The sequence below is a fragment of the Zootoca vivipara genome, chromosome 5 (genome assembly GCF_963506605.1).
Source record: "Zootoca vivipara chromosome 5, rZooViv1.1, whole genome shotgun sequence".
Lineage (NCBI taxonomy): Eukaryota > Metazoa > Chordata > Lepidosauria > Squamata > Lacertidae > Zootoca > Zootoca vivipara.
Window position 1 is genome coordinate 74,307,833 of NC_083280.1, and position 23,294 is coordinate 74,331,126.

At 45.3% G+C, this 23,294-nt stretch overlaps 1 protein-coding gene across 6 annotated transcripts in view; it reads right to left on the reverse strand.

Annotated features, from left to right (window-relative positions):
- CABCOCO1 (ciliary associated calcium binding coiled-coil 1) overlaps positions 1 to 23,294 on the reverse strand; it is a 90,474-nt gene that overhangs the window by 41,246 nt on the left and 25,934 nt on the right. For all 6 annotated transcript variants that reach the window (XR_009557630.1, XM_060274951.1, XM_060274953.1 and 3 more), the window contains exons 2-5: positions 20,984 to 21,084; positions 20,238 to 20,407; positions 18,256 to 18,400; positions 6,193 to 6,265 (exon numbers count right to left, since the gene is read on the reverse strand). Coding sequence is in view for 5 of the 6 variants with exons in the window: in XM_060274951.1 (XP_060130934.1) it covers positions 6,193 to 6,265; positions 18,256 to 18,400; positions 20,238 to 20,407; positions 20,984 to 21,084 (489 nt within the window). In the remaining variant the exon portion in view is untranslated. The remainder of the gene's footprint in view (positions 1 to 6,192; positions 6,266 to 18,255; positions 18,401 to 20,237; positions 20,408 to 20,983; positions 21,085 to 23,294) is intronic.

Here is a 23,294-nt window from a genome sequence, read left to right on the forward strand (position 1 = left end):
TACATGAAGAAGGGCCTCAGATGTGGATCACAGGGTCTGAGTCAGTTCCTATGGGGAGATGCAGTCCTTGAGGTGTTAACAGTCCTGAGCCCATTTAAGGCTTAATAGGTCAAAGCCTATTAAGGCCTATTAAGGCTTTGAATTGGGCCCAGAAACCATCAGTGCAGTCGGGCTAGGATTGGCATTATATGCTCAAACCATCTTGCCCTTGGTGAGCAGAGGTGGAGACAAAATAGCACAGTGTTATAAGCGTCCTTCCTGCTTCAGGCTGAGCAATGCAGCCTCCAATTCAAAACTAGGACACTGGCAATATCATGGTCTCTTGTTTCTCTCCCAGGCTGTGTCAACTACAAACACAGGAAACGTCAGCTCAGATTCTGAACTCTCTGACCTTTCTATAAAATTCATTTCTTTAATTAGAAGGAAGACAAACATGGAGGGGAGTTTTTGCTCTGGGATTTAAGAGCATGTTCAAAGCGGGTTTGAAACTCAAGGGTTTCTACATGCCACTCCTTCTCTGAGCATTGCTAAATGTTTCCATTGTCTTATGTTTTGATTATTCAGTCAGTCCAAACCATATGCCAAATGTACCCGGATTAACAAGCCACAAATATTTTAACTCTGAATATTTCTTTCGTTTCAAAGAGCAAGCTCATATTAATAGTCTGTGTTCTCACTGTATATATCTTATCTTTTTTATTGAAATATAAATAATTTCTAAGGTAGAGTTTCATAAATATACAGATGTATATTACAGGGCTAGCCATATGGTAGCAATTTAAATAGTAACACACACTCATTTCCCAGCTGTAGTTATTCAGTGGGTATGACCTCTATTTTCATATTAAATATAACTCACTGCTTGTACAATAATTTTCAGCTAATATGGGAAAATGCCCATTGACTTGCACATAATTGGATAGCACAATACCAGCTAGCTTACTATGGAATCACCCACAGTTGTAGATAAATATAGCTTAGAAGTGAGACTTTGTTATGACAACAATGCAGAGATTTCTGAGATATAAAGATAAGAAAATGTATTTTCTAGTTTGTAAAGATAATGTGTATCATAAATTTGAATATTAATACAGAACAATGTGTGTATATCAGAAGGTTTTTTGGGGGAGGGAGAATGAATTTAGGGTGATCCCAAGATGTGGCTTTATTGTAGAATTAGCACAGTTCATGCACACAAGCTTTTTTTGCACCCTGAAGATGATCTCATCATCAAAATGTCAAAATGTATTTGTTTTTACATTAAATCAGGGTTTACTCTTATCACGTATAATCATTTAATTAAAAATGAACCATTATATTTCCATAGTCTTTGCTGGTGTAGAAACCAGTTAGAATATTTTGGGGCCAGGTTGCTTATTACGTTGGTGTTCCTTGGGAGGTGTTTATCATCACACTCCAACTTTCATTTACTTCCCAACTAAACACAACCTAGCCATATTGTTTCTGTTTGCCCGAACAATGTAAGTATGCATATTTCCAGCTGCATGCTAGGCACATCAGTCAACAACCCAGTTCAGAAGATCTCAGTTCATACATTGGGATTAAAATAATAATAATGAAGAGTTCTTGCACAAGAAAAAGGTACCAAATGAAGACTTGTTGAAAGCAACACACTAGTAATACCCACAACAACCGAGCTTCAGCTTCTAATTTTTCAAACCAGCTCCATTAAGTAGGGCTTTCTAATCAGCCAATTTGGGGAATTGGGGGGAAACAACTTTTCTTGTAACAAATTCTCATGAACAAGTGATATAGTCCAAAGGAAATAAAATCAGGTTTGGAGAGAGTCCAAGAATGGTAATACTCAAGACAGAAATAAGTTAATGTAAATAGTTACTATTTTGCGAAGGTAACTCCAGTGTATGATATCGGGTGACTATAAATTTAATGACAGAGCACATGTAATATTATATATAAAAAATTACACACACCCCTTGCAATCTGACTCTATGACATCTCTAAGCCCTGGGCAGAATGCTCTGGAAACTTTTTCTGCTCTTGAGAGTTTGAAAATAAACTCATATCATTGGAACTTGTGCACAGAGGTTTCTGTGGACTGTGTCCAAGGTATGGAATTCCTTCAAAAATCCAGTCAGCTGGGCCATAAAAGGTTGTTTATTCCATCACACTGATTGAAGCAAGAAGGGATAAAACTACATTTACCAACCACATTATTTTTTATTAGGAAACGTTTCAAAGCAAACATCATTCCAATTTTTTTAAAGGGTTGTTCCATTCAAGAACAGCATGAACATGTAACCATCAAGGCTGCATTTGTAAATGTTCCCAAAACTCCCCCCCTGCCCCAGGCACGCAGTAATACATCACCTAAGTAAAATAAATTAGCTGAGCCCCCCCCCCAGCAGAATAAAAGCTTCTATGCAATTAATGTCTTAGCAATGTAAACATTTGTTATGAGATCTGACATATGTTAATGGAAATTGCTTTGCTGAATTTCTGCATTCAGCATTCCTCCATTTGTGCTCTGTGAATAAGTAGGCTAAGCCAATGTTATATTAAATAAGAAAATTCTGTACCTGAGACAGAAATGAATGGCAGGGCTCGAAGCAACTATTTCCTGGAGTAGATGCGGAACAGTTATTTCTCAACGTGCAGTGCAATCCTATGCATGTTTACTCAGAAGTAAGTCCCACTGTGTGATTAGGACTACGGTCTACATTTACAATCCATGGGCGCTTTGGATCCCCAGAGGTCTTCTGCATTTACATGCTTAAAATGTCCCAGAAAATGTGAAGCTGAACCATTTTGTTTCTGCAGTCAACCTGCCCCAACAATTTATGAGATTGTCAAATGTCAGCCCCCCCCCAATAGAATTTGGTTCAGAGACAAAAAATATCAGTAGGGTTGTTAAATTACACCTGCTTAAAAGATTGTAAGGCACTGGGAGAGAGGGATGTTAGAGAATTCCAGTGGAAATGGAAAAGGAAGTGGAAATTGCTGCAGTTGGCATGTTTGTCTGTGGTCCAAAATGGAAATCAGTCAAATCACTACAACCGGTGTTCATTTACATTGCTGTTGTCGTTTTAAATCCATAAAAGAAATGTCCTTAATGACTTTCTTTACATTGTTTAGAGGTTTCATTGCATGGAAATGAATGTCAGTCACATGTGTCACATAACTTAAGTTATGTGACTTCAGTTAAACAGCAGACAGCGAGGCAAATAACATAGTTCTGTTTGGAAACTGGAATGGAAACAGTGCTGAGTGTGACAAAAAAAACATGTCAGAACAGAAATCTCTGCTTTCTTATATCCCTACTGGGAGACCAAATAATAGCAATGCGAGGATCAGACCAACATTCTGTTTTCCATAATGATCAACCAGACGCCTATGCTAAGCCTACAAAGAGACCGTGAGCACAATAGCCCTTTCCTACTGTTATTCTGCAGCAGGGCTCAGGGCACTATATTAAAAATTCCTTATGTCACTTATCTCAAACTGCCCCTTGTTTTGGACACTTGAGGAGGAGGAGGAGGAGTCTGCAGGAGCGCTTGTTCTACCTGGGGCTCCTGACTGACTGATGCTGTGACACGATATGACCTTTTACAGCCAATATGCTGAATAGGACGGCAGTGGATAGGATAGCAGAAGGGGAGATTTTACAGTTAGGAGCAGCCAGAAAGACCACTGCAGAACCTGGGCAATCTGGAGATCAGGGGATGGATTTAATGCTTTCTGCCTGGGTTTTTTCTTATGTATCTGGATAATTCTAAAATTCTGATGAGGGATAATTATTGCCCAGTGCTTTGGGGGGGGGGTCATTGGCATTGGATTAGTCAGGTAAAGGAGAAGCACAATCAGGCTTGTGGTGCCTCTTCCCTCTCCTGGTCATTCCTTCAACTAGAAGGCTCTTGGTTGTCCCATATGGTTGCCCTCTAGTGCCAGGACAGTTCAAATTAAAAATCACCCCCAATTTGATTGTGCCTAAAGGAGCTGATCCAAGGTTGTTTTCAACTACCCTTTGCTCAGAGTACACCAAATGAAATGGACCTAAATTAATTATGTTCACTAATTTCAATGGGTGTAATCTGAGTATTTGTTAGTTGACTACAACCTGAGTTGTTATATCCCTGAGACCAGGGTGAGGGAAGTGGAAGCAGCCAGTTTTGTCTCCCTAGGTAACAAGTACAATGTCAGTATGGAGAGTCTTGGGGAGGGGAGTTGCTCTACTTTATAGAACTTCCATCTCCCTCTTCAGGTCTCCTGTTGAACAGGGTACAGTCATATATTGGATCCCGAACGGTTTGCAAATTGAACGTTTTGGTTCACGAATGCTGCAAACCTGGAAGTGTTTCAGTTTGCGAACTTTCTTTGGAACCTGAACGTCCAATGTGACTTCCACGGCTTCTGATTGGCTGCAGAAGCCACGCCTTGGTTTCCAAATGTTTGGGAAGTTGAACGGACTTCTGGAATGGATTCTGTTTGACTTTTGAGGTACCCCTGTACTAATCCAGAGTGTTTGTGCCTTGCGTTGAGCACTTGGGACAGAAACTGGGAATTCTGCCACCCCACTGCCCTGACTGATCTAATGAAGGTCATCTTGGATTTGATGCTGTAGACTCCCAGAATGCTGGTTCTGGGGACTACAAAATTCATGTTTAGGCCACCTTGTTTATGGGGTGGGGTGAGAGCTCATGACTTCACCACTACCATAACATGCCATCAGCTGAGTACCGTACATGTATCAGAACACATTCTTGAATTTGCTTTTCTCAACTGGTACAGGATGTTGGCAATTTGAAGTGGGGGCTATAGTCCCTTGTACAGCTCAGATAACTTCCAGCTGAGGATCAGTATTTTAGTGACTTTATCCATGGGTGTTGAGGCTACTGAAATGGTTTGCCATAGAGGTTAATGGAATCTGATGGATTTCTGAGGATTCTGGAGGATTTTCTGCCTGATATGGCAGGTGTTCCCCTCAAAGTCCTAGTTGCTCTCTAGTAAAATTAGCCAGATAAGAGACACTGTCCAGATTGGATTTAGGGTTGTCTTCTCCCCCCCCCACCCCCGGCGCAACCCCCCCCCCAAAAAAACCACCCAGTGGATTTATTTCAATGGCAAATTATTTCTATAAGGCATTCCCTGCTAAACCATTAAAGAGAGACTTGACTGTTACTGGACAAATGCTATCTGTTGCTAGCTAAATGCCAAGTTATACCTTCTCGCAAGAGTTTGACATTCATAGTCTGACAGTTTTCTTTTGCAATGACTTTCCCCGCCTCGTTAGACGAACTGAATTATGATGGTTAGCACTCAGCAGGGTAGTAGTGACATTTATTATTTGCTCCCTCCCTTTAAAGCTGCCTTCTCATTGGCTAAAAATAGTTCAAGCCATAATTTTTAGGAAGAGATCATTTTAAAAGTCTCGGGGGGGGGGGGAATAATGTTTCGCATATTTAAAATACATGCAGCTTTATCATTTAAAAATAGCAGTGCAGTCCAAAGGTGTGATATGTGAACAGGACAGGCCCATGTATGCAGTTGGAGCTCTCTTTGCAATTTCTGTCATATCAGTTCCCACTGCCAAAGATATTAGCTGCTCTTAAGAAATGGATTGCCTCCTCTGCAGTGGGAACATCTGTGGCAGAAAAGGCAAGCTGTGCAAATTCTACTTTCCCATTTGGATTGTGCTCAGTCTCGTGACTAACCACACTAAGGCAGTGATCAAATTGCTGAAGTGAACAGACAAAAGATGTGGGTAACTGAAAGGTATATGAACAGTCAAGAGTGGCACAGCAGGAATAGTGAGGAATTAGAAATGAACCACTATTATTATTAACCCCCTTCCACATACTGATTTATCAATGAAAACAGTCACATACATTAGCTTTAAACCTGTACAGACCAGCCCTCAGCCATGAAGTGTATCTAAAATTCCATACATCTCCCTTATTAATGATGTCAATGAAGATAATATTGACAAGACAGCAAGACGTCTAGCCAACAATGGCATATTTAGTCTTCTAAATTTCAAATTTCTGAGGAGACAGGCATTACTGCATTTCTCTTTTATTCTTTCATCTGCAATTCTATGCTGTTAACACTTGAGCTATTGCGACACAAAGTTGCTTTGAGCTATAGAAAACAGATGCCAGCGAACATGCATTAAAACATTCCACTTAATCAGTTCCAGTCATACAAATTACTTACCTCATCTCCCAACACAAGTTCTTCCCTGGGAGTGTAGAAAAGAAATTCATATAGTGTATAATGTTGGAATATGCTGGAAGACAAGAACATTGACACTTCATTATGCGGGGGGTAGGGAATCCGTTTAGAAATTTTTTGGGGGGAGGAAACTAGGGCCATTTTGATTTACAAGGAAAACATTGCCCTAGCAAGACTGTTCTAGCTAGATTTTTGGGAAGTATATCTGGTGTTTTTTCTTACTTTTCCATTGTCCCACCATATTCCTGTTTTACAGAATTTTTGTGGGGCAGGTTCTGTCTTTGATTTGTATAGATGTGTGTGGGGTTTTTTAAAAATAGATTTCTTATGGTTTTTGTAATTGGCTTTAGTGTTTATGCTGTGTTGTATGTTGCTGTGGGTCACTTCCGTAAGTAAAACAACTAAACAACAACAACAACAATGAATATCAGAACCCAAGATAGGGCATATTTCCAACTTTATTTAGATAGATTCTTCTACACAGACCTAACAAGGAGATCAAAGAATGTATCAGAGGTCATAGTCTCCAATGTGCACCGATATACTGAAATTTTGGAATGTTAGCACAAGTGTTATTTTAAATTAATTCTGATGCTGAGAGACATACCTCGCTTTCAAACATTAAAAAGATTATAGTCCTTGCTGTTTTTCTTGGTGATCAAGTGGTACAAATTGTCTTTTTCTATTATAGCCCATCTGTTTGAGGGTAGGGGACTTATTCTGGTGAGATCACAATGCTAAGAAAAGGTGACTCACGGCCATAGCAACATGAAAACATTATGACATCAGAGTGTGTGAAAATAATTGTAGCAGATGCATGGCCAGAAGACTCACTGATGGAAGCAATGCAGTCAGTAGCTGTCACAGTGCGTTTCTGCAATCCTTATCACTGCTCTCTCTCTCAGTGATATAACACAATGCCACCTGTGAATGCTTTCCCTCAAGAACGACTTAAAAGAAAAGTTTGATGGGCAAACTTTTCAATACAGGTAGGTAGCTGTGTTGGTCTGCCGTAGTCGAAACAAAATAAAATAATTCCTTCCAGTAGCACCTTAGAGACCAACTAAGTTTGTCATTGGTATGAGCTTTCGTGTGCACGCACACTTCTTCAGATACCTGTATCTGAAGTTGGTCTCTAAGGTGCTACTGGAAGGAATTCTTTTATTTTGTTTAAACTTTTCAATAGTGTGCATCAATAGCGGGCGTCAGGGACACTGCAGTGCAGTTAGAAATAGTTCGTACCTCTAAGTCAGAGAATGGAACATACAGCAGAGTTCAAAAGAGACAGAAGCCCTTTGTGAACATCACAGAGCCAAAGGGATGCAGTGGATAGACTAGGACTGGGGAGACTCCAGTTCGAATCCCCACCCAGCCATGAAGTTCATTGGGTGTTGTGAGGGGCAAGGGATTTCGCGAAGCCCCTCCCCTCCTGAGTTCCAGCCCAGACCCGAGCGAGGCTGAAAAGAAGGAAAGCTCCAGCTCAAGTGGGGAAACAGGAAGTGGGTTCCAAGGCTCTGGCAGGGAAAGAGAGCCATCGTCCCAGGTGGGACAGGAAGGGGAAAGGAAGGGGGGGCAGGCCAGTCCCCCCAACTCCGGAACTTCGCAAAAGGCGTCGGGGGAAGAGGATGGGTCTCCCCAAGTTATTATGTTGGCGCAAAATGCGCCAAAAGCCACTGGGAGGTTCTGATTCAAGCTAAACAGATGGATCTTTGTAAATAGCACTGCCATTAGCACTGTAAATACTCAGCACCAATAAAACCATAAAATGCAGAGCTGTGTAGAGTCGTTACTCTGAAGTAGCCTTCTCCAGGCACCGTGACAGCAACCTCCCAGTCTTTCTGGCTACTTTGGAGCGGCAGCGATGAGTGCGCAAGAAGCTGAGCAGTGGAGGCTGGAAGCCGAGGCCACAGCACAGGAATTGCGGAACGTACAGACCCTGGCAACGCAGGCACACCAGCAATTACTTGCAGCTCGGGAAGAAGCACAAGCAACGCGGGAGGAGCTGAACAAACTGGCAGAGCAGGTGAGAGCGAAAGATGAGACTGAGAAGCAACTCAGGGTGATGGTGGCGGAATTACAGAAAAAGCTTGATGAGGAAAAGGCTGCAAGAGGTGGGGGGGTGCCCCAGCCCCAGCTAGTCCAAGTGAGGAGGGGACAGACCCTAGTCACCAAGTTTAGCGGCGACCCGAGAGAGTACCTAGGCTTTGAGACGGAAATAAATTATGCGCTGGAACTGCATGCGGCAGAGTTCCCAGATGACGCGCACAGAGTCTCCTTCATCATAGAGCATTTGACGGGGGCTGCCAGAGAATGGGTCAGACCGCTCATCGCGCAAAAAAATAATTGCATAAAGAATGCAAAACTCTTCTTAGAAGCGTTAAAAATCATGTATGCTAGTGATTCGGAGATGGAAGCCACAAAAGAGCAGCTGCACAACTTAACACAAGGGAAATCGACAGTTCGAGACTATTGGGCGAGATTCACCATGCTAGTGCACAAACTGGGGTGGGATTTGCACAGTGAGCCAGTGAAATCAGCCTTCTACCTGGGGTTGCACTCAGACGTTAAGGATGAACTAGCGAGAGGTCCGAAACCGCGGACGATGGATGAGTTAAGCAAAGCGGCGCTAGCGGTGGGGGTGAGACAGGAATCCAGATGGAATGACAAACAAACGACGCGCGCAGCAAAGCCTTGGTTCCCACGCTCCCAGGACAGATCACATTACCAAACCCCACCCCAGGGCCCACCCCTAGTCACGCCCAGACCGAGCTCAGAGCCGGAACGGATGGAGATCGGTGGAGCGCGCGCGCGGGCTTTTCAAACCCCGGCGGCGCCAAGACGCAAGGAGGGAAGAGGCGGGAATTGCTTTCTCTGCAACTCCCCCCAGCATCGCGTCAGAGACTGCCCTCATCGCAGGGAGTGGCAAGGAAAGGCGGGAACGGTTGTGCCTTCCCCCACTGAAGCAGCACCACAGCAGGGAAACGAGACAGCCTGGCTGCAGGAGACAAGGGGCAGCAGCCAGGCACAGTTAGCACAAACCGGCACCAACCCGCCCACCCGCACAGCGAGGAGCAGCGACAGCCCACCCCCCCCCAAAGCAGGGGTGGTTCTAGAAGTGACGCTAACGCTCCCAAATGGCTATCCCCTGACGGTACTCGCGTTAATTGACAGTGGTGCCTCGGCTAACTTCTTCTCGAGAAACTTTGCAGAAGCACACCAGATCCAACTTCTGCAGCTGGATTTCCCCCTGCACGTCTCCACCATAGACGGCAGGGAGTTGCTGGGGGGGGCATCACCCACCAGACACCCCCCCCCATGAGCATGGCGGTGGGACGACACTCAGAGACACTGGCATTCAACGTCACCACCATTTCCGACCCCCCCATCGTCTTGGGCATGAGCTGGCTGGCGCGCCATGACCCCTCCATCAGTTGGCACCAGAGATGCATCACGTTTGGATCGGACTTTTGTCTGGAACATTGCATGCAGCGCCAACCAGGGGAGGGACCTCCCATCGCCACAGTGGCCACCATGCACATCAAAGGGGGTGAGGCAATACCCAAACCGTATTGGGACCTACAGGAGGTCTTCAGCGAAGCGGAGTCCGACCACCTACCCCCACACAGGTCCTTTGACTGTCAGATCAACCTGGTGCCAGGGGCCACGCTACCCCCAGCCAAGCTGTACTCCATGTCAGATCAGGAACTGGAGGATCTGAGGGAGTTCATCGACAAGAACCTCAAGCGGGGATTCATCAGAGAAAGCAAGGCAGCGGGGGGCAGCCCGGTCTTCTGGGTGGACAAGAAGGACACGCAACAGCGCCGTCTGGTGGTGGATTTTAGACGGCTCAATTCCATGACGGAACCGGTGGCTTTCCCAATGCCCAGAGTGGATGATCTGCTGACAGCGGCACGCAGGGGCAAGATCTTCACCAAGCTCGACCTGAGGGGGGCGTACAACTTGATCAGAATCCGGGAAGGCGATGAGTGGAAGACCACGATGTTCACGCCGCTGGGCTCTTTTGAATATCTGGTGATGCCCTTCGGTTTGCAAGGGGGCTCAGCATGCTTCCAGGCCTTCATGCACCACGTCCTGGGGTCCCTCCTCTTCAAGAAATGCCTGGTCTTCCTGGATGACATCCTTATATACTCCAATGACCCCGAGCAGCATGTGAAGGATGTCAGGGAGGTGTTGCAGCGCCTGAAGCAGAACCACCTGTATGTGAAGCTGGAGAAGTGCAAGTTTCACACCAGGGAGGTGGACTTCCTGGGCTACAAGCTATCAGACAAGGGGCTAGCGATGGACAAGGACAAGGTGCAGGCCATCCTGGACTGGCACAGCCCCCGGACGCGCAAAGATGCCCAACGCCTACTAGGCTTCGCCAACTTCTACAGGAAGTTCATCAAGAACTTCTCTCGCGTTACGGCTCCCATCACGGACTGCCTGAGAGGCAAGCAGAAGTTCAGGTGGACACCAGAGGCACAAGCAGTGTTCGAAAGCCTCAAGAGGGTGTTCGCTTCGGACCAGAACCTGTTCCACGTGGTGCAGGATGTGCCCCTACGCGTGGAGACAGATGCTTCAGACAGAGCTTTGGGCGCCATTTTGCTGCAACTGGATGCCAACGGAGAGTGGAGACCCTGTGCCTTCTTCTCCAGAAAGCTGACCCAGCCAGAGCGCAACTACACAGTGTTTGATAAGGAACTTCTCGCGATCCACGCTGCGTTCCAGCATTGGAGACACTTCCTGGTGGGCGCTAAGCATCCCATTCAGGTGTGCACGGACCACAAGAACTTGGAGTTCTGGAGAACAGCCAGGGTGCTCAACCAGCGGCAGATACGGTGGGCAGAGTTCTTCTCGCACTTCAACTTCTCCATCCACTACATACCGGGGGAGCAGAACGTCAGGGCGGATGCCCTATCCCGCAAACCAGAGTACATGGAGGAGGAGTTGCCACCAGCACCCCGGCACATTTTCCCCCCATCAGCATGGTCCTGCGGAGCAGCAGTGGTGAGCGAGGCAGAACTCACAGCACTGACGGCAGCAGATGAGTTTGCCACCCGCATCTTCAGAGAGCTGCGAGGGGGGAGGGAGCAGGCAAGAGACTTTGAGGAAAGGAGGGGGTTGCTTTTTTACAGGGGAGCCCTGTACCTGCCCACCAACCAGCTCAGAGGTAAGGTCCTCAAGCAGATGCACGACAACCCGACGGCGGGTCATTTCGGAAGGGACAAAACCACTCACCTAGTCATGAGACACTTCTGGTGGCCAGGGGTGCGGGAGGATGTCAGAGACTATGTAAGGGGCTGTGACACCTGCCAGCGAGCAAAGGTGGTCAGAGCACCACCAGCAGGGTTGCTGGAGCCATTAGCCACACCGCACAGGCCGTGGGAAGTAGTGTCCATGGACTTCATCACCGACCTGCCGTCGTCCAGGGGCAAGACCGCAGTGTTGGTGGTGGTGGACCTCATGTCCAAAATGTGCCATTTCATACCGTGTGCCAGGGCGGTCTCTGCAGAAGAGACGGCCAAACTGTTTGTTGACCACATATTCAGACTGCATGGATTACCTTTAAGAGTTATTTCGGATCGTGGCCGCCAATTTGTTTCCAGGTTCTGGCGGCGGCTCATGAACCTCCTGCAGGTGGAGGTCAGCTTGCCGACGGCTCGGCACCCGCAGACCAATGGACAGGCGGAGCGGGTCAACGCCATTCTGCAGCAGTACCTGAGATATTACGTCAGCCAGAGGCAAACGGACTGGGTGGATCGCCTGCCACTGGCAGAATTTGCCTACAACAATGCGGTGCACGTCTCCACAGGGGTGTCGCCCTTTAAGGCCAACTACGGGCGCGACCTCAGATCTTTCCCGGAGAGGGAGGGGGAGGAGGAGGGCTCACAGGCAGAGGATTGGGCAGAGGAACTGGAGACAGTGCACCAGCAGCTCAGAGAGCACTTGGAGAGGGCCAAGGAAGCGTACAAGAAGGGGGCAGATTGCCACAGGCGACCGGGGGAGGTCATCAGGGTGGGGGACAAGGTTTGGTTGTCCTCGGAGGGCCTGCCCACCAGAGGGAGGTGCAAAAAGCTGGCACCCAGAAGGTTGGGCCCCTTCACGGTCATGCAGCAGGTAAACCCGGTGGCGTTCAGGCTGGCACTGCCAGAGGACATGAGAGTGCACCCTGTATTTCATAGATCGCTGCTGTCTCCGTACAGGGAAAGTAGCAGGTTCCGAGACAGCGCACAGACCCCCGAGGGAGGGGGGGAGGGTGGAGGCAGGGAGCCACTCAATGAAGCAACGGCCATCCTTGATTCACGAAGGGGGGTGGGGGGCCTGGAGTACCTCATGGCATGGGAGGACGCCCCGCCATCCCAAAATGAGTGGGTGCCAGCCACTCAGATACAGGAGGAATTCTTAGTGGAAGAATTCCACGCCCTCTTCCCACACAGGCCCAAGCCCTGGCACATGGAACGGGAATGGGAGGAGGAGGAAACACAGGAGGGGGAAAGCAGTTCACCATGGAGATGGGAAGCAGAGTTTGAGGACACGGAGGAGGAGATATGGGCAGTTCCGAGGTCCACTCAGTCAGAGGACGAGGTGGACTGGCAGCAGATTTTCACCCCCACCAGTTCTGAGGCCACGGACTTTTTGGGATTTCCCTCTTCACAGGAGGAAGGAGGGAGACAGAGGGACTGGGGGGAGGTGTTCACACCAACCGGATCGGACAGCACGGAGTTTCTAGGTTTTCAGTCACCACTGACACCCGAGCAGCCTCTAGGGAGGGGAGAAGGGGGGCCTGGGAGGGGAATGGATGTGAGGGGCAAGGGATTTCACGAAGCCCCTCCCCTCCTGAGTTCCAGCCCAGACCCGAGCGAGGCTGAAAAGAAGGAAAGCTCCAGCTCAAGTGGGGAAACAGGAAGTGGGTTCCAAGGCTCTGGCAGGGAAAGAGAGCCATCGTCCCAGGTGGGACAGGAAGGGGAAAGGAAGGGGGGGCAGGCCAGTCCCCCCAACTCCGGAACTTCGCAAAAGGCGTCGGGGGAAGAGGATGGGTCTCCCCAAGTTATTATGTTGGCGCAAAACGCGCCAAAAGCCACTGGGAGGTTCTGATTCAAGCTAAACAGATGGATCTTTGTAAATAGCACTGCCATTAGCACTGTAAATACTCAGCACCAATAAAACCATAAAATGCAGAGCTGTGTAGAGTCGTTACTCTGAAGTAGCCTTCTCCAGGCACCGTGACAGGTGTCATTGCACCAATCACCATCTATGTGCAGTAATCTATCTCATAGGAATGTTGTGATTATATATATACCCATACACATGGTTCAGTCATGTACACAACCTTGATCTCCTTGGAGGAAAGATGGGATAGAATTGCTTTATTTTTATTAAGTTTTATTTCTAACAAGAACTTCTATGTATATATTAAAACCCCTCATGAACTCCTGGTCCTAGTTTTTTATTTTTTTTAAATTACCACTACAGAAATACTTTACACCTTGGCCATGTCTCTCAGACCAAAGACATGCTCATTTGTGTAACTGAATACACCCTTTTGGATTCAGGGAGGGGAGGGAAATGCATATGTGTATGCCAAATTATTACTGTCCTGGTTCTCAATGAGCTTCATTGAGCCACATTTCTATCAAATTATGTAGTTTCGATAACATACATATTTTTCCTCCGAAACAGTACAAAATTTCCTTTCCTTTCTTTTTTTAAGGGACACAATGGAATACACTTGGCATTCCTTTCTGCTGTTACTGATGGTTAGACGTTTGGCACGACAAGACAAATGATTACACATGTGAATGAAGTTACAGGGTAGGGCTTTTTATGACACCTTGCAAGGATCTGAAAGTGATTAATGCCAACATATTTCCCCAGCTTAACTGTTTCCTGAAAGAAAATGTCAAGCGATATGTTGATGCTTGCTTGCCTGCCTCCGGAGACAAGATGAAAAAAAGGGAAAAAAGAAAAACACTGTCATCTTTTAGCAGACGTGAAGGCATCACCAGAGCTTCTGTGTGGATCGTGCCTCTATATTCAGGCATTTCTCCTTGTTTTTATTACAGTTCTCAGATGTTTATAACAAAGCTTCCTCCAGGGGGAAAAAATGTTTTAAGAGCTGAAACACCAAATACTCATTTTGAGGAAGGAAAAATACCTTAGCTCCATCACTGAAAATATATACAGAAGAAGTACAGCCTTTGCATCCAGCATCCCTGGCAGATGTTGATGACTTAAGTGTCCTGGCAGAACCCACTGCTGACCTTAAACTCATTTCGTTTCTGACATTCTGTTCAGCATTAGGGACTCCATTCTAACAGCACATTATTACCCTAATGCAGCAGCAGGCTAGGCCACTGTAGGAAATTAAAATGATGGCCCCCAAACTAGGAATTCTGTGCTTCTATGCCACCTCTGCAGCTCTAACAGTAAGGTGGCTATGTCCTGTTTTAACCTTCCTGAGCCCAAATGCAATGAGAAGGTTAAAACAGGTCATAGCCACCTTACTGTTAGAGCTGCAGAGGTGGCATAGAAGCACAGAATTGTAGAGTTGGAAGGGGGCAGAGGGTCACCTAGTCCAACCCCCTGCAGTACAGGACTCTCCACTAAAGCATCCATGTCAGGCCCAGAACAGGTGTTACTCCACTGCCCTGGTGATCCAGATCAAACATCTAGTGAAGGAAGGCGTGCTGTCTTTCCAGAGACATCCAGTCCCAAGCCAGTTCAGGGACTGGCCTGGGATAATTTTCCTGCAGTTTTTTTGTTTGTTAATTTTTTTTAATTGATTTTGCATTTTCAAAACAAATTTCCAATATCAATACTAAACATTCATTTTTCAATTCCCCCCCTCCCTGTTGACTTCCTCAGCTTTCATTTCTGGTTTATTACATCAAATGATACATTCTGCTATTTGTATATGGGATCATTTTCCTGCAGTTTGGCCAGCAAACAAGCAGCAAATAAGCAACAAATGGAAGGATGCAAAGTGAGGGAGCCGGTGGGAGTGGTCCAACCCTTTTCTCTCTCAGCAATTAGCTCTTGACCAGTTTTCCTGAGTGGAAAAATGCATCTATCAAGTCTGCTGTTGTACGCAGTTCCCCGTTTCATTGTTCTTTTACAACTCAAACAGCTTTCGCCCTGTTATTTATGTTAGGCATTTATGTTCTGTTTGTTTGTTTTTCAAATTGCTAGTTTCGATGTCCGTTTACATCAAACACATTTATTCTGCCAGTATTGTTGTGGCAATGTGTGATTATGTTTCATGTTATGTTTTCATTTTTTTATGGCTTGTAATATGGCAGAAATTGTGCTTTAACAGGTTGTGAGGGAAACTGTGAAAGGTAGCCTATATATAAATAAAATGTGGCAGCTGATTGGAAGCTTTGTGCTCAAAAGCAGCATACCTCCAAATACCTGGGAAGAGTTGTTGCCTTTGCATGTGACCTTCCTGGGAGCATTTGTCTTTCAGAGAATGACAGAACTGTTGTGTTGGAAGGGACCCAGAGGATCATCTAGTCCAACCCCCTGCAATGCAGGGATCTTAACTAAAGCATACATGACAGAGGGCCACCCAACCTCTGCTTAAAAACCTCCAAGGAAGGAGAGTTCACCATGAGAAGTCTGTTCCACTGTTGAACAACTCTTACTATCAAAAGGTTCATCCTGATATTTAGTCAGAATCTACTTTCTCGTAACATTGGTTTGGGTCATAGCTTCCAGAGCAGAAGAAAACAAGGTTGCTCCATCCTACATGTGACAGCCCTTTAGAGATTTGAAGATGGCTATAATATCTCCCTCTCAGTCTCCTCTTTACCAGGCTAAACATAATTTTATCAACCATTCCTCATAAAATTTGGTTTCCAGATCCTGTATCATCTTGGTTGCCCTCCTCTGCACACATTCCAGCTTGTCAATATCCTTTTTAGTGGTGCCCAGAACCAGACAAAGTACTCTAGTTGCGGTTTGACCGAGGCAGAATGGAGCAGGACTATTACAGTTGTGATCCAGCCAGACATTTATTTTGTATTTGTATTAGTTGCCCTGCACCAATGCTAGTATACCTCTGAATAGATGCTTTTGGGAGAAACTGAACACTTTGTTCTATGCAAATATTAATGACATTTGATTTCACAAAAGAGGACTGCAACCCCAAGTGGGCAGTTAAGTAAAAAATAAAAAGGGACACAAGGAGCTGCCCCCACTCCTCCCATTGCTGGACTCCTTCAGAGAGTGGGGCAGCACTCTCCCGCCTAGAAATATACAGTGGTACCTCGGTTTGCAAACGCAATCCATTCCGCGGAGGCATTCGCTCACCAAAGGCACGCTTCTGCGCGTGAGCGAAGTGCCGATAGAGCGCTTTTGCGCACGCTGCGGAAACCGGATGTAAACACTTCCGGGTCCGCAGCGTTCGTATACGGAGGCGTTCATAAACAGAGGTAGACGTAAACCGAGGTTCCACTGTACTTTGCCCCTTCTGTGCCCTTCCAAAGGAAAAAAAATGATGCTGCCACTGTTTGTACTATAAGAGTTAATGCCACTATCTGAGTTCCCAATCTTTACTCTTTAGTTGTGAACCTCCCAGAAGCTCAGAGTTGATTCAGGAAGGTTTACTACTACAAAGGTTGGGTATCTCCATCTAATCCAATGCACAGACTCTTGTCTCCTTGTCCCTTTCTCCTCTTCTTTGTCACTCTTAAACATAGACTGAATTTAAAATGTGTAAAGTCCCCCCATGTTTTATTGGCCAGAAACTGTGGCAAGAATCTGCGTGAGAGATATTAACTAGATGGTGATCCCAGAAGTCTCTCAATATATTTCATTGAGTTTAAGATGAACTTTACAAATAGCTCGCTTATTGACTTTTGCCTTCTGGTTAGATTGCTGTCTATTATCTCACAAAAATATTGAGGGGGGGGGGAAGTGTTATATTCACTGTAATTTTAACCTTGATACAGCTAACTTGAATTTTTTACTTTCTCCACTCTGCCCTCTTCAGGTAGTTATTTCCTCTTAGCTCAGTAATTTCCAACCAGTATCTGCCAGTGTGGTTAGATATTTGTTCACCAACTTATTCCTATCTCTGGAGGAGCAAAGAAAGACTTTGAAGGAACTTTGGTCAAACTAATATTGCTAATACTGCTTACTAGTGTGGCAAGATGAACATACAGTGGATATATTTTTGAAGCTTCAAACATTTATATTGGGGTCCACAGGCAGGGAACTCATGCCTGACCTAAAGTCAAGCATTTTGTTTTGAGCTGTAGTGGGAACTCAACATCTGGGAAATGCTGAAATGTAGACGCCAAAACTGAGCCTCAGACAGCTCACAATAAAGAAGACTTTTTTTAAAAAAAATTGGACATTGCTACTGATCAATGTAAGGATATAAATATCAGAGAGAAATTGTATGTGAGGTTCTTCCCACCAAGACCTCCTTGACTTTGTGCTTTTTTGCCACTGTTATATGCTCCCATATCGTATTTTGTTATCCTATGAATTTGGTATTTTGAAGTAAATTAGTTTTTATTTTTAAAAGGACCGCTTTTTCTCATGTTGGTTTTATATTTTAATGGCTGTATGATGCCTATCGGGACCCTCAGAAAATACAGGTGTATGCCATACAAGTAACCCAAAACATGGTTGATTAGCTGCAGTGGTGTGAGGGCTTATTCTTATAAATTACTATTATTTTTACTACATTTCTTGTCTATCCAATCTTTCCTCTAAGGAGCTGAAGATGGCATGGATGGCTCTCCCCCTCCCCATTTTATTACCACAACAATCCTGTGGTGTAGGTTATGCTGCCACAACCCTGTGAGGTAGGTTGGGCTGTGAGACTAACTGGCCCAAGGTTGCTCACTGAACTACATGGTTGAGCGGCTATTTGAACCCTGGTCACCCAAGTCCTAAACCAACACCGCTCTGTTTCTCTTATCCATAAGAAGCTATACTTATTCATAAGAGGCATATATAACACCTGAACATTGCGTGCATTTGGTACGGCGCATCACAGAGTGCTTCGTAACAATGAACATGTAAGATAAATACCTGATCTTCAAATAATTGATTATGGCTTTGGCTTGGTCTACCGTGAAGAACTCAAAGCCACCGCTTTTCTCCGAGTTACGTCGCCCAATTCCAGCCATTGCATTTCTGAGTTCTTGGATGTTCTCTTCCAGTGTCAAATTCCGAGCTGCAATGCATACCAGAAAAAACACACAACCCACCCTCATTTTTAACACTTTGAAGGTTTTAAATCGAGTATGGAAAATAAGATCTGACAACTAGTTATTAGCTGGAAAGGCATTATGTCACAAATCTTTTACATACAAACTGGATAATGCAGCTAGATTTCACCCGGGTCTCCTGGCTTTCAATGCTCAATGTATTTGCCACATTAAGAAATAAATTGCACAAGCAATTCTCCAGGCATAATCACTCCTAAATTCACTTGATTGGTGTTCAAGAGATGAATCAGATACTGAACTAAGAGAGGATAAAAAGAAAACCAAGGCAAAATCAGATAATGGCCATTTTCTTCAGGATATTAAAGTGGGGATGAGTGAATTGCCCTGTAAGAATGCACTCTAGCTGCGAACTACCAAAGACAGTGAACAATACTGCTATCCCAGAGCATAGTCTTTGATGAAGGTCATATACATTAATAAATAAATAAATAACTATTCCAGCCCCAAATAGTGTGGAATTCCTTGTTAATGTTAACAAGGTGGTTGATTCAGAAAAACAATTATGAGGCAGCCACCTCTGGAAGAACATTAGGAAAAACCAACTGGGCAAATATTCCCACAAAAGAGCAGATTGTACCTTTGGACCGAATCTACTGAAAAGAATGTCAAGCTCTTTTTCAGAGAACTGCTTCATATTGCAAACAGATCTGCAAAGCTTTGGCTTTCAAATACTCCCATGTCAAGATTAGTCTTTATGCACAAAGGTGGCTATAGGAGGGAGGAGGAAGCAAAGAAATGTGGGGTGGGGGATGTTTCTGTGTGCAAGGCAAAGTTGAAAAAAAATGAAGGAGGTGGTAGGGAAAAGGAGGCAAAGGTAATCATGCAAGTTCAGAATGAAAGGAGAAGGTATGGAAATGGGGGATAATCTGTGTGCAAAGGAGAATTGAGGAAAATAAGAAGAGTGGTGGAGGAAAAAAGGGATTAAAGGTGAAAATTAGGGTGCAAAGGGGGTTCCCAAAAAAGTAGGGAGTAGGTGGCATGGGAATGGGGTTGAGCTTGAACACTGGGACATGAAAAGGTCTGAAGAATAGGAGAGGATGGTGACTTCATAACTGGGCAGAACATGGAAAGGATGCTTTGTAGTTACACTGTGTGGCAGGAGGAAGATGCAGAAGGTCATCATGGGAATGGTTTGTGCTCAAGGTGGATTACACAAAAGCATGGGTGAAAGTGAAAATGCGTGCAAAGCAGGGCTGAAGAGTAGGCGAAATTGGGTTGGGAGGGTGAAAAGTGAACGTAATAGCTGCATGGGGTGGGAAGGGGAAGCTCCAGGGGTTAACGTGAACAGAATGACAGAAGAGTTGGTGAGCGGAGCGAGTAGGGACACAGTCACTACACCACACACACACACACACACACAAGCTTACAATATGATGATCATGGTCGTTATTTGGTTTGCATATAAAGTAAATTAATTCTATTTTCAGATCCTTTCAAAGAAATTAATTACGAAATTAAGTGCAGAAGGCTTCAAACAACATGAAACCAAGGCCAGGCCTACACGGTATGTCACTGCCTTTAAAGCTGCAATTTCTGGCTTCCAGGCATCTTTTCAATTTACTAAGCAAAATAACAATGACTAGTGAGTTGTATCAAAAATAAACATACCTGCTGAAACTTAGGATGCTCAAAAACCATGCTTTTGCATATCATTCTCGCTCAAAATGCTCAAAAACTAAACAGGGTTGAGAAAACAACTACTGTACTTCTACCAAAAAGTAAATTAATTTATTAAAATGCTGAAATGGAAAACTCAAAAATGCAAAATACAACAAAACTTACTCTCAATGTTATTCATCAGCATATTTAACAGAGTCAGGAGTCCTCCAAGTTGCACGGGTGTGAACTCTAATGATTTAGCCCACCAAAATCCAGAGACATAATAATCCAGTAATGCAGCTTGTTTCAAAGATGTCAAAGGTTCTCTCATATTTAGGAACATTTCCATATACCTGCATTTAAAAATTGTGATTATCTGAAACTGGATCATTAAGACCAAGCTAGGACATGTAGCTACAACAATCTTGCTTCCCATACCCTCCTTTTAAAAGAGTAGGTTAACCAGACTTTAGTAATCTGTGTAAATCCTGTTGACCTGATAGAAAACCATTATCATGTGATTCCTCACTGTAAGCACTGTACCATGAGCTCAGGCCTAATTATTGCAAATAAGCGTTAATTAATTACAATAACATTTTCATGTTGTCAGCTATCCAGAGTTTTGGAAAGACAGGGCATAAATTAATAAATGTAATTAACACACTTTGATAATGTACTCACTTTAAATAAACCCACAAGTGGAGTAACACCAGATAAATTCCCTTACAATGGCAATCAAACACAAGAAGGCATGAGTGTGTGGATGACTACTAGTCAGAAGATCCTAAAGAAGTATAGGATTCCATTACTCTGTCCTTTGGAAAGAATCCGGCAAAAAATGGTATAAGCTGTTCAACCCATTAACTCAACAGAGGATAGTATTAAGAACAATATCAATCTATACTTATGGGTAAGTTCAACAGACTTACCTTTGAACTCCTGCTATATCTTGTTCCAACAAAATATTAATCTGCGTAAGGGTAAACAATTTCCAAGCCATTGCCTCTTCTTCTTTAACAACATCCTCATCCTGTAGAAAGCAAATTACATTGCATTGCATTACATTACAATAGCAGCCACGCACACAACTTATTTTATCTCAAGGATCTCTCTTCATCAGAGCATACAAAGAAACAATGTCAGCTGCCAATGCTAACTTAGCTGATTTGGGAATAGACAGATAAGTGGAAATTAATTTGTCTTACATTTGTAAATGAAACACTTTTGTTGGAACGCAACATTGCAAAGCAGAAATTCAAGTTCTTACTAGATAACAAGCTAAATTTGAATGAAACTCCAAAATGACTCCCAGGCTGCGCACCTGGTCCTTCAGGGGCACAGTTACCCCATTCAGGACCAGGGAATCCTCCACACCTGACCACCTCCTGTTCCCCACAAACAGTACTTCTGTCTTGTCGGGATTCAATCTCAATCTGTTATCCGCCATCCATCCTCCAACCGCCTCCAGGCACTCACATAGGACCTTTGCCGCCTTCACTGGTTCTGATTTGAAAGAGAGGTAGAGCTGGGTATCATCAGCATACTGATGAACACCCAGCCCAAACCCCCTGATGATCTCTCCCAGCGGCTGCATGTAGATGTTAAAAAGCATGGGGGAGAGGACAGAACCCTGAGGCACCCCACAAGTGAGAGCCCAGGGATCTGAACACTCATCCCCCCCACCACTTTCTGAACACGGCCCAGGAGGAAGGAGCGGAACCACTGTATGACAGTGCCCTCCCAAATGAATAAAAAATAAGGGGGAGTGGCCTGGGAATTGGCTTGGGCAAAGTCCTGAGGAGTGGATAGAGTGGCTTGGATGACCACATTTGGCCCCCAGGCCTGAGCTTCTCCACCCCTGCTATAAAGGAAAAACAGGCATATTATTCATTATAAATCAGTGATCAAGATAATTGGTTATATCCAATGCAATCACCCCGTTAGTGCAAAGACGTCTGCTTCCATGGTGGAACTTCTACTCTCTATGCCCTCCCAAATCTGCTCAAGGAGGAGGAACCCCCAGAACCGATGGGGGGCATGAGGAGAGGAAGAGGAAGTTTCACTGTACAAGCAAATGTCTTCCCAAGGAGGAAGCAGACTGCCTTTCAAAATAAAGCAATGGCTGGGGAAGAGTAAGTACTTCTGTAGCGGGACAATCTTTATGTACCAGATACATCAGGCTGGGGGGGGGCGGCGGTTTACATAACATTCACTGGTAGAGAAGCTAGCCAATGTCTTAGAAGACCTCCAAACTCGTCCTGCACATAACTGACATAGTCTAATAGCACACAGACTCACTGTTTCTAAATATACATTAATTTCTGAAAGTCTCAAATTATCCATGCTATCACCAGGCAGGTAAAGTGCAATAGCATCTATTTTTGAGCTGTTCTATTTCTTAAGCAAGGAAGCACACCAAAAATAACCATGTTGATTTACAATCCCACTCAAAATAGAAGCAAGTCATGTCCTAGAAGACAAAGTCAATGCGAGGGAGCCCCCTCCCCCACCCCACTAGTGCTTACAATTAAAAGCAATTTTAAAAAAAGGAAAGGGAAAATAAACCATGGCTTGTAAATCACACTGTAGTACTATAGGAATTATTAGCAACTTATGAAATGTGCACATACTGTAACCTAAATTTACTGTTTACTTGTACCGAACACCAAATACAGTGGTGCCTTCCTAGACGAATTTAATTCGTTCCAGGACTCAATTCGTCCTACGAAAAATTCGTCTAGCGAGTCGCGGTTTCCCATGAAACTTAATCAATGCGTTCCTATGGGCTCCGGGGGACTGGCGGTGGGGAAGGCAGGCAGGCAGGTGGTTGTTCTCTTGCCTGCCTGCCTTCCCCAGCCAAGAGAGCTGTGTGCCAGGCGGCGGGGGTGGGAAGCGGGGGAACGGATCGTTCCTCCGTTTCCCCCCCACCCGACAGAGCCGGCGGGCGCTGCTTGCCTGGGCTTCAAGCAGCGCCCGCCACTCTTTGGCTCCGGGGGATGGAGTCGAACATCGGCGGGCGCTGCTTGCCTGGGCTTGTCAACCCCGTCAAGCAGCGCCCGCCGCTCTTCGGCTCCGGGGGATCCCCGCTGTGTGACAGGCGGGGTGGGGGGAATCGGACAGGCGGCGGGGGAAGCGGAGGAAGGAACGGATCAGTTCCTCCGCTTTCTCCCCCCCTCTTCCCGCACTAGTTCCCCTTTGTGTTCCGCTGGTCTCTGCCGGTTGCCCCTCACTGCTCGCGGC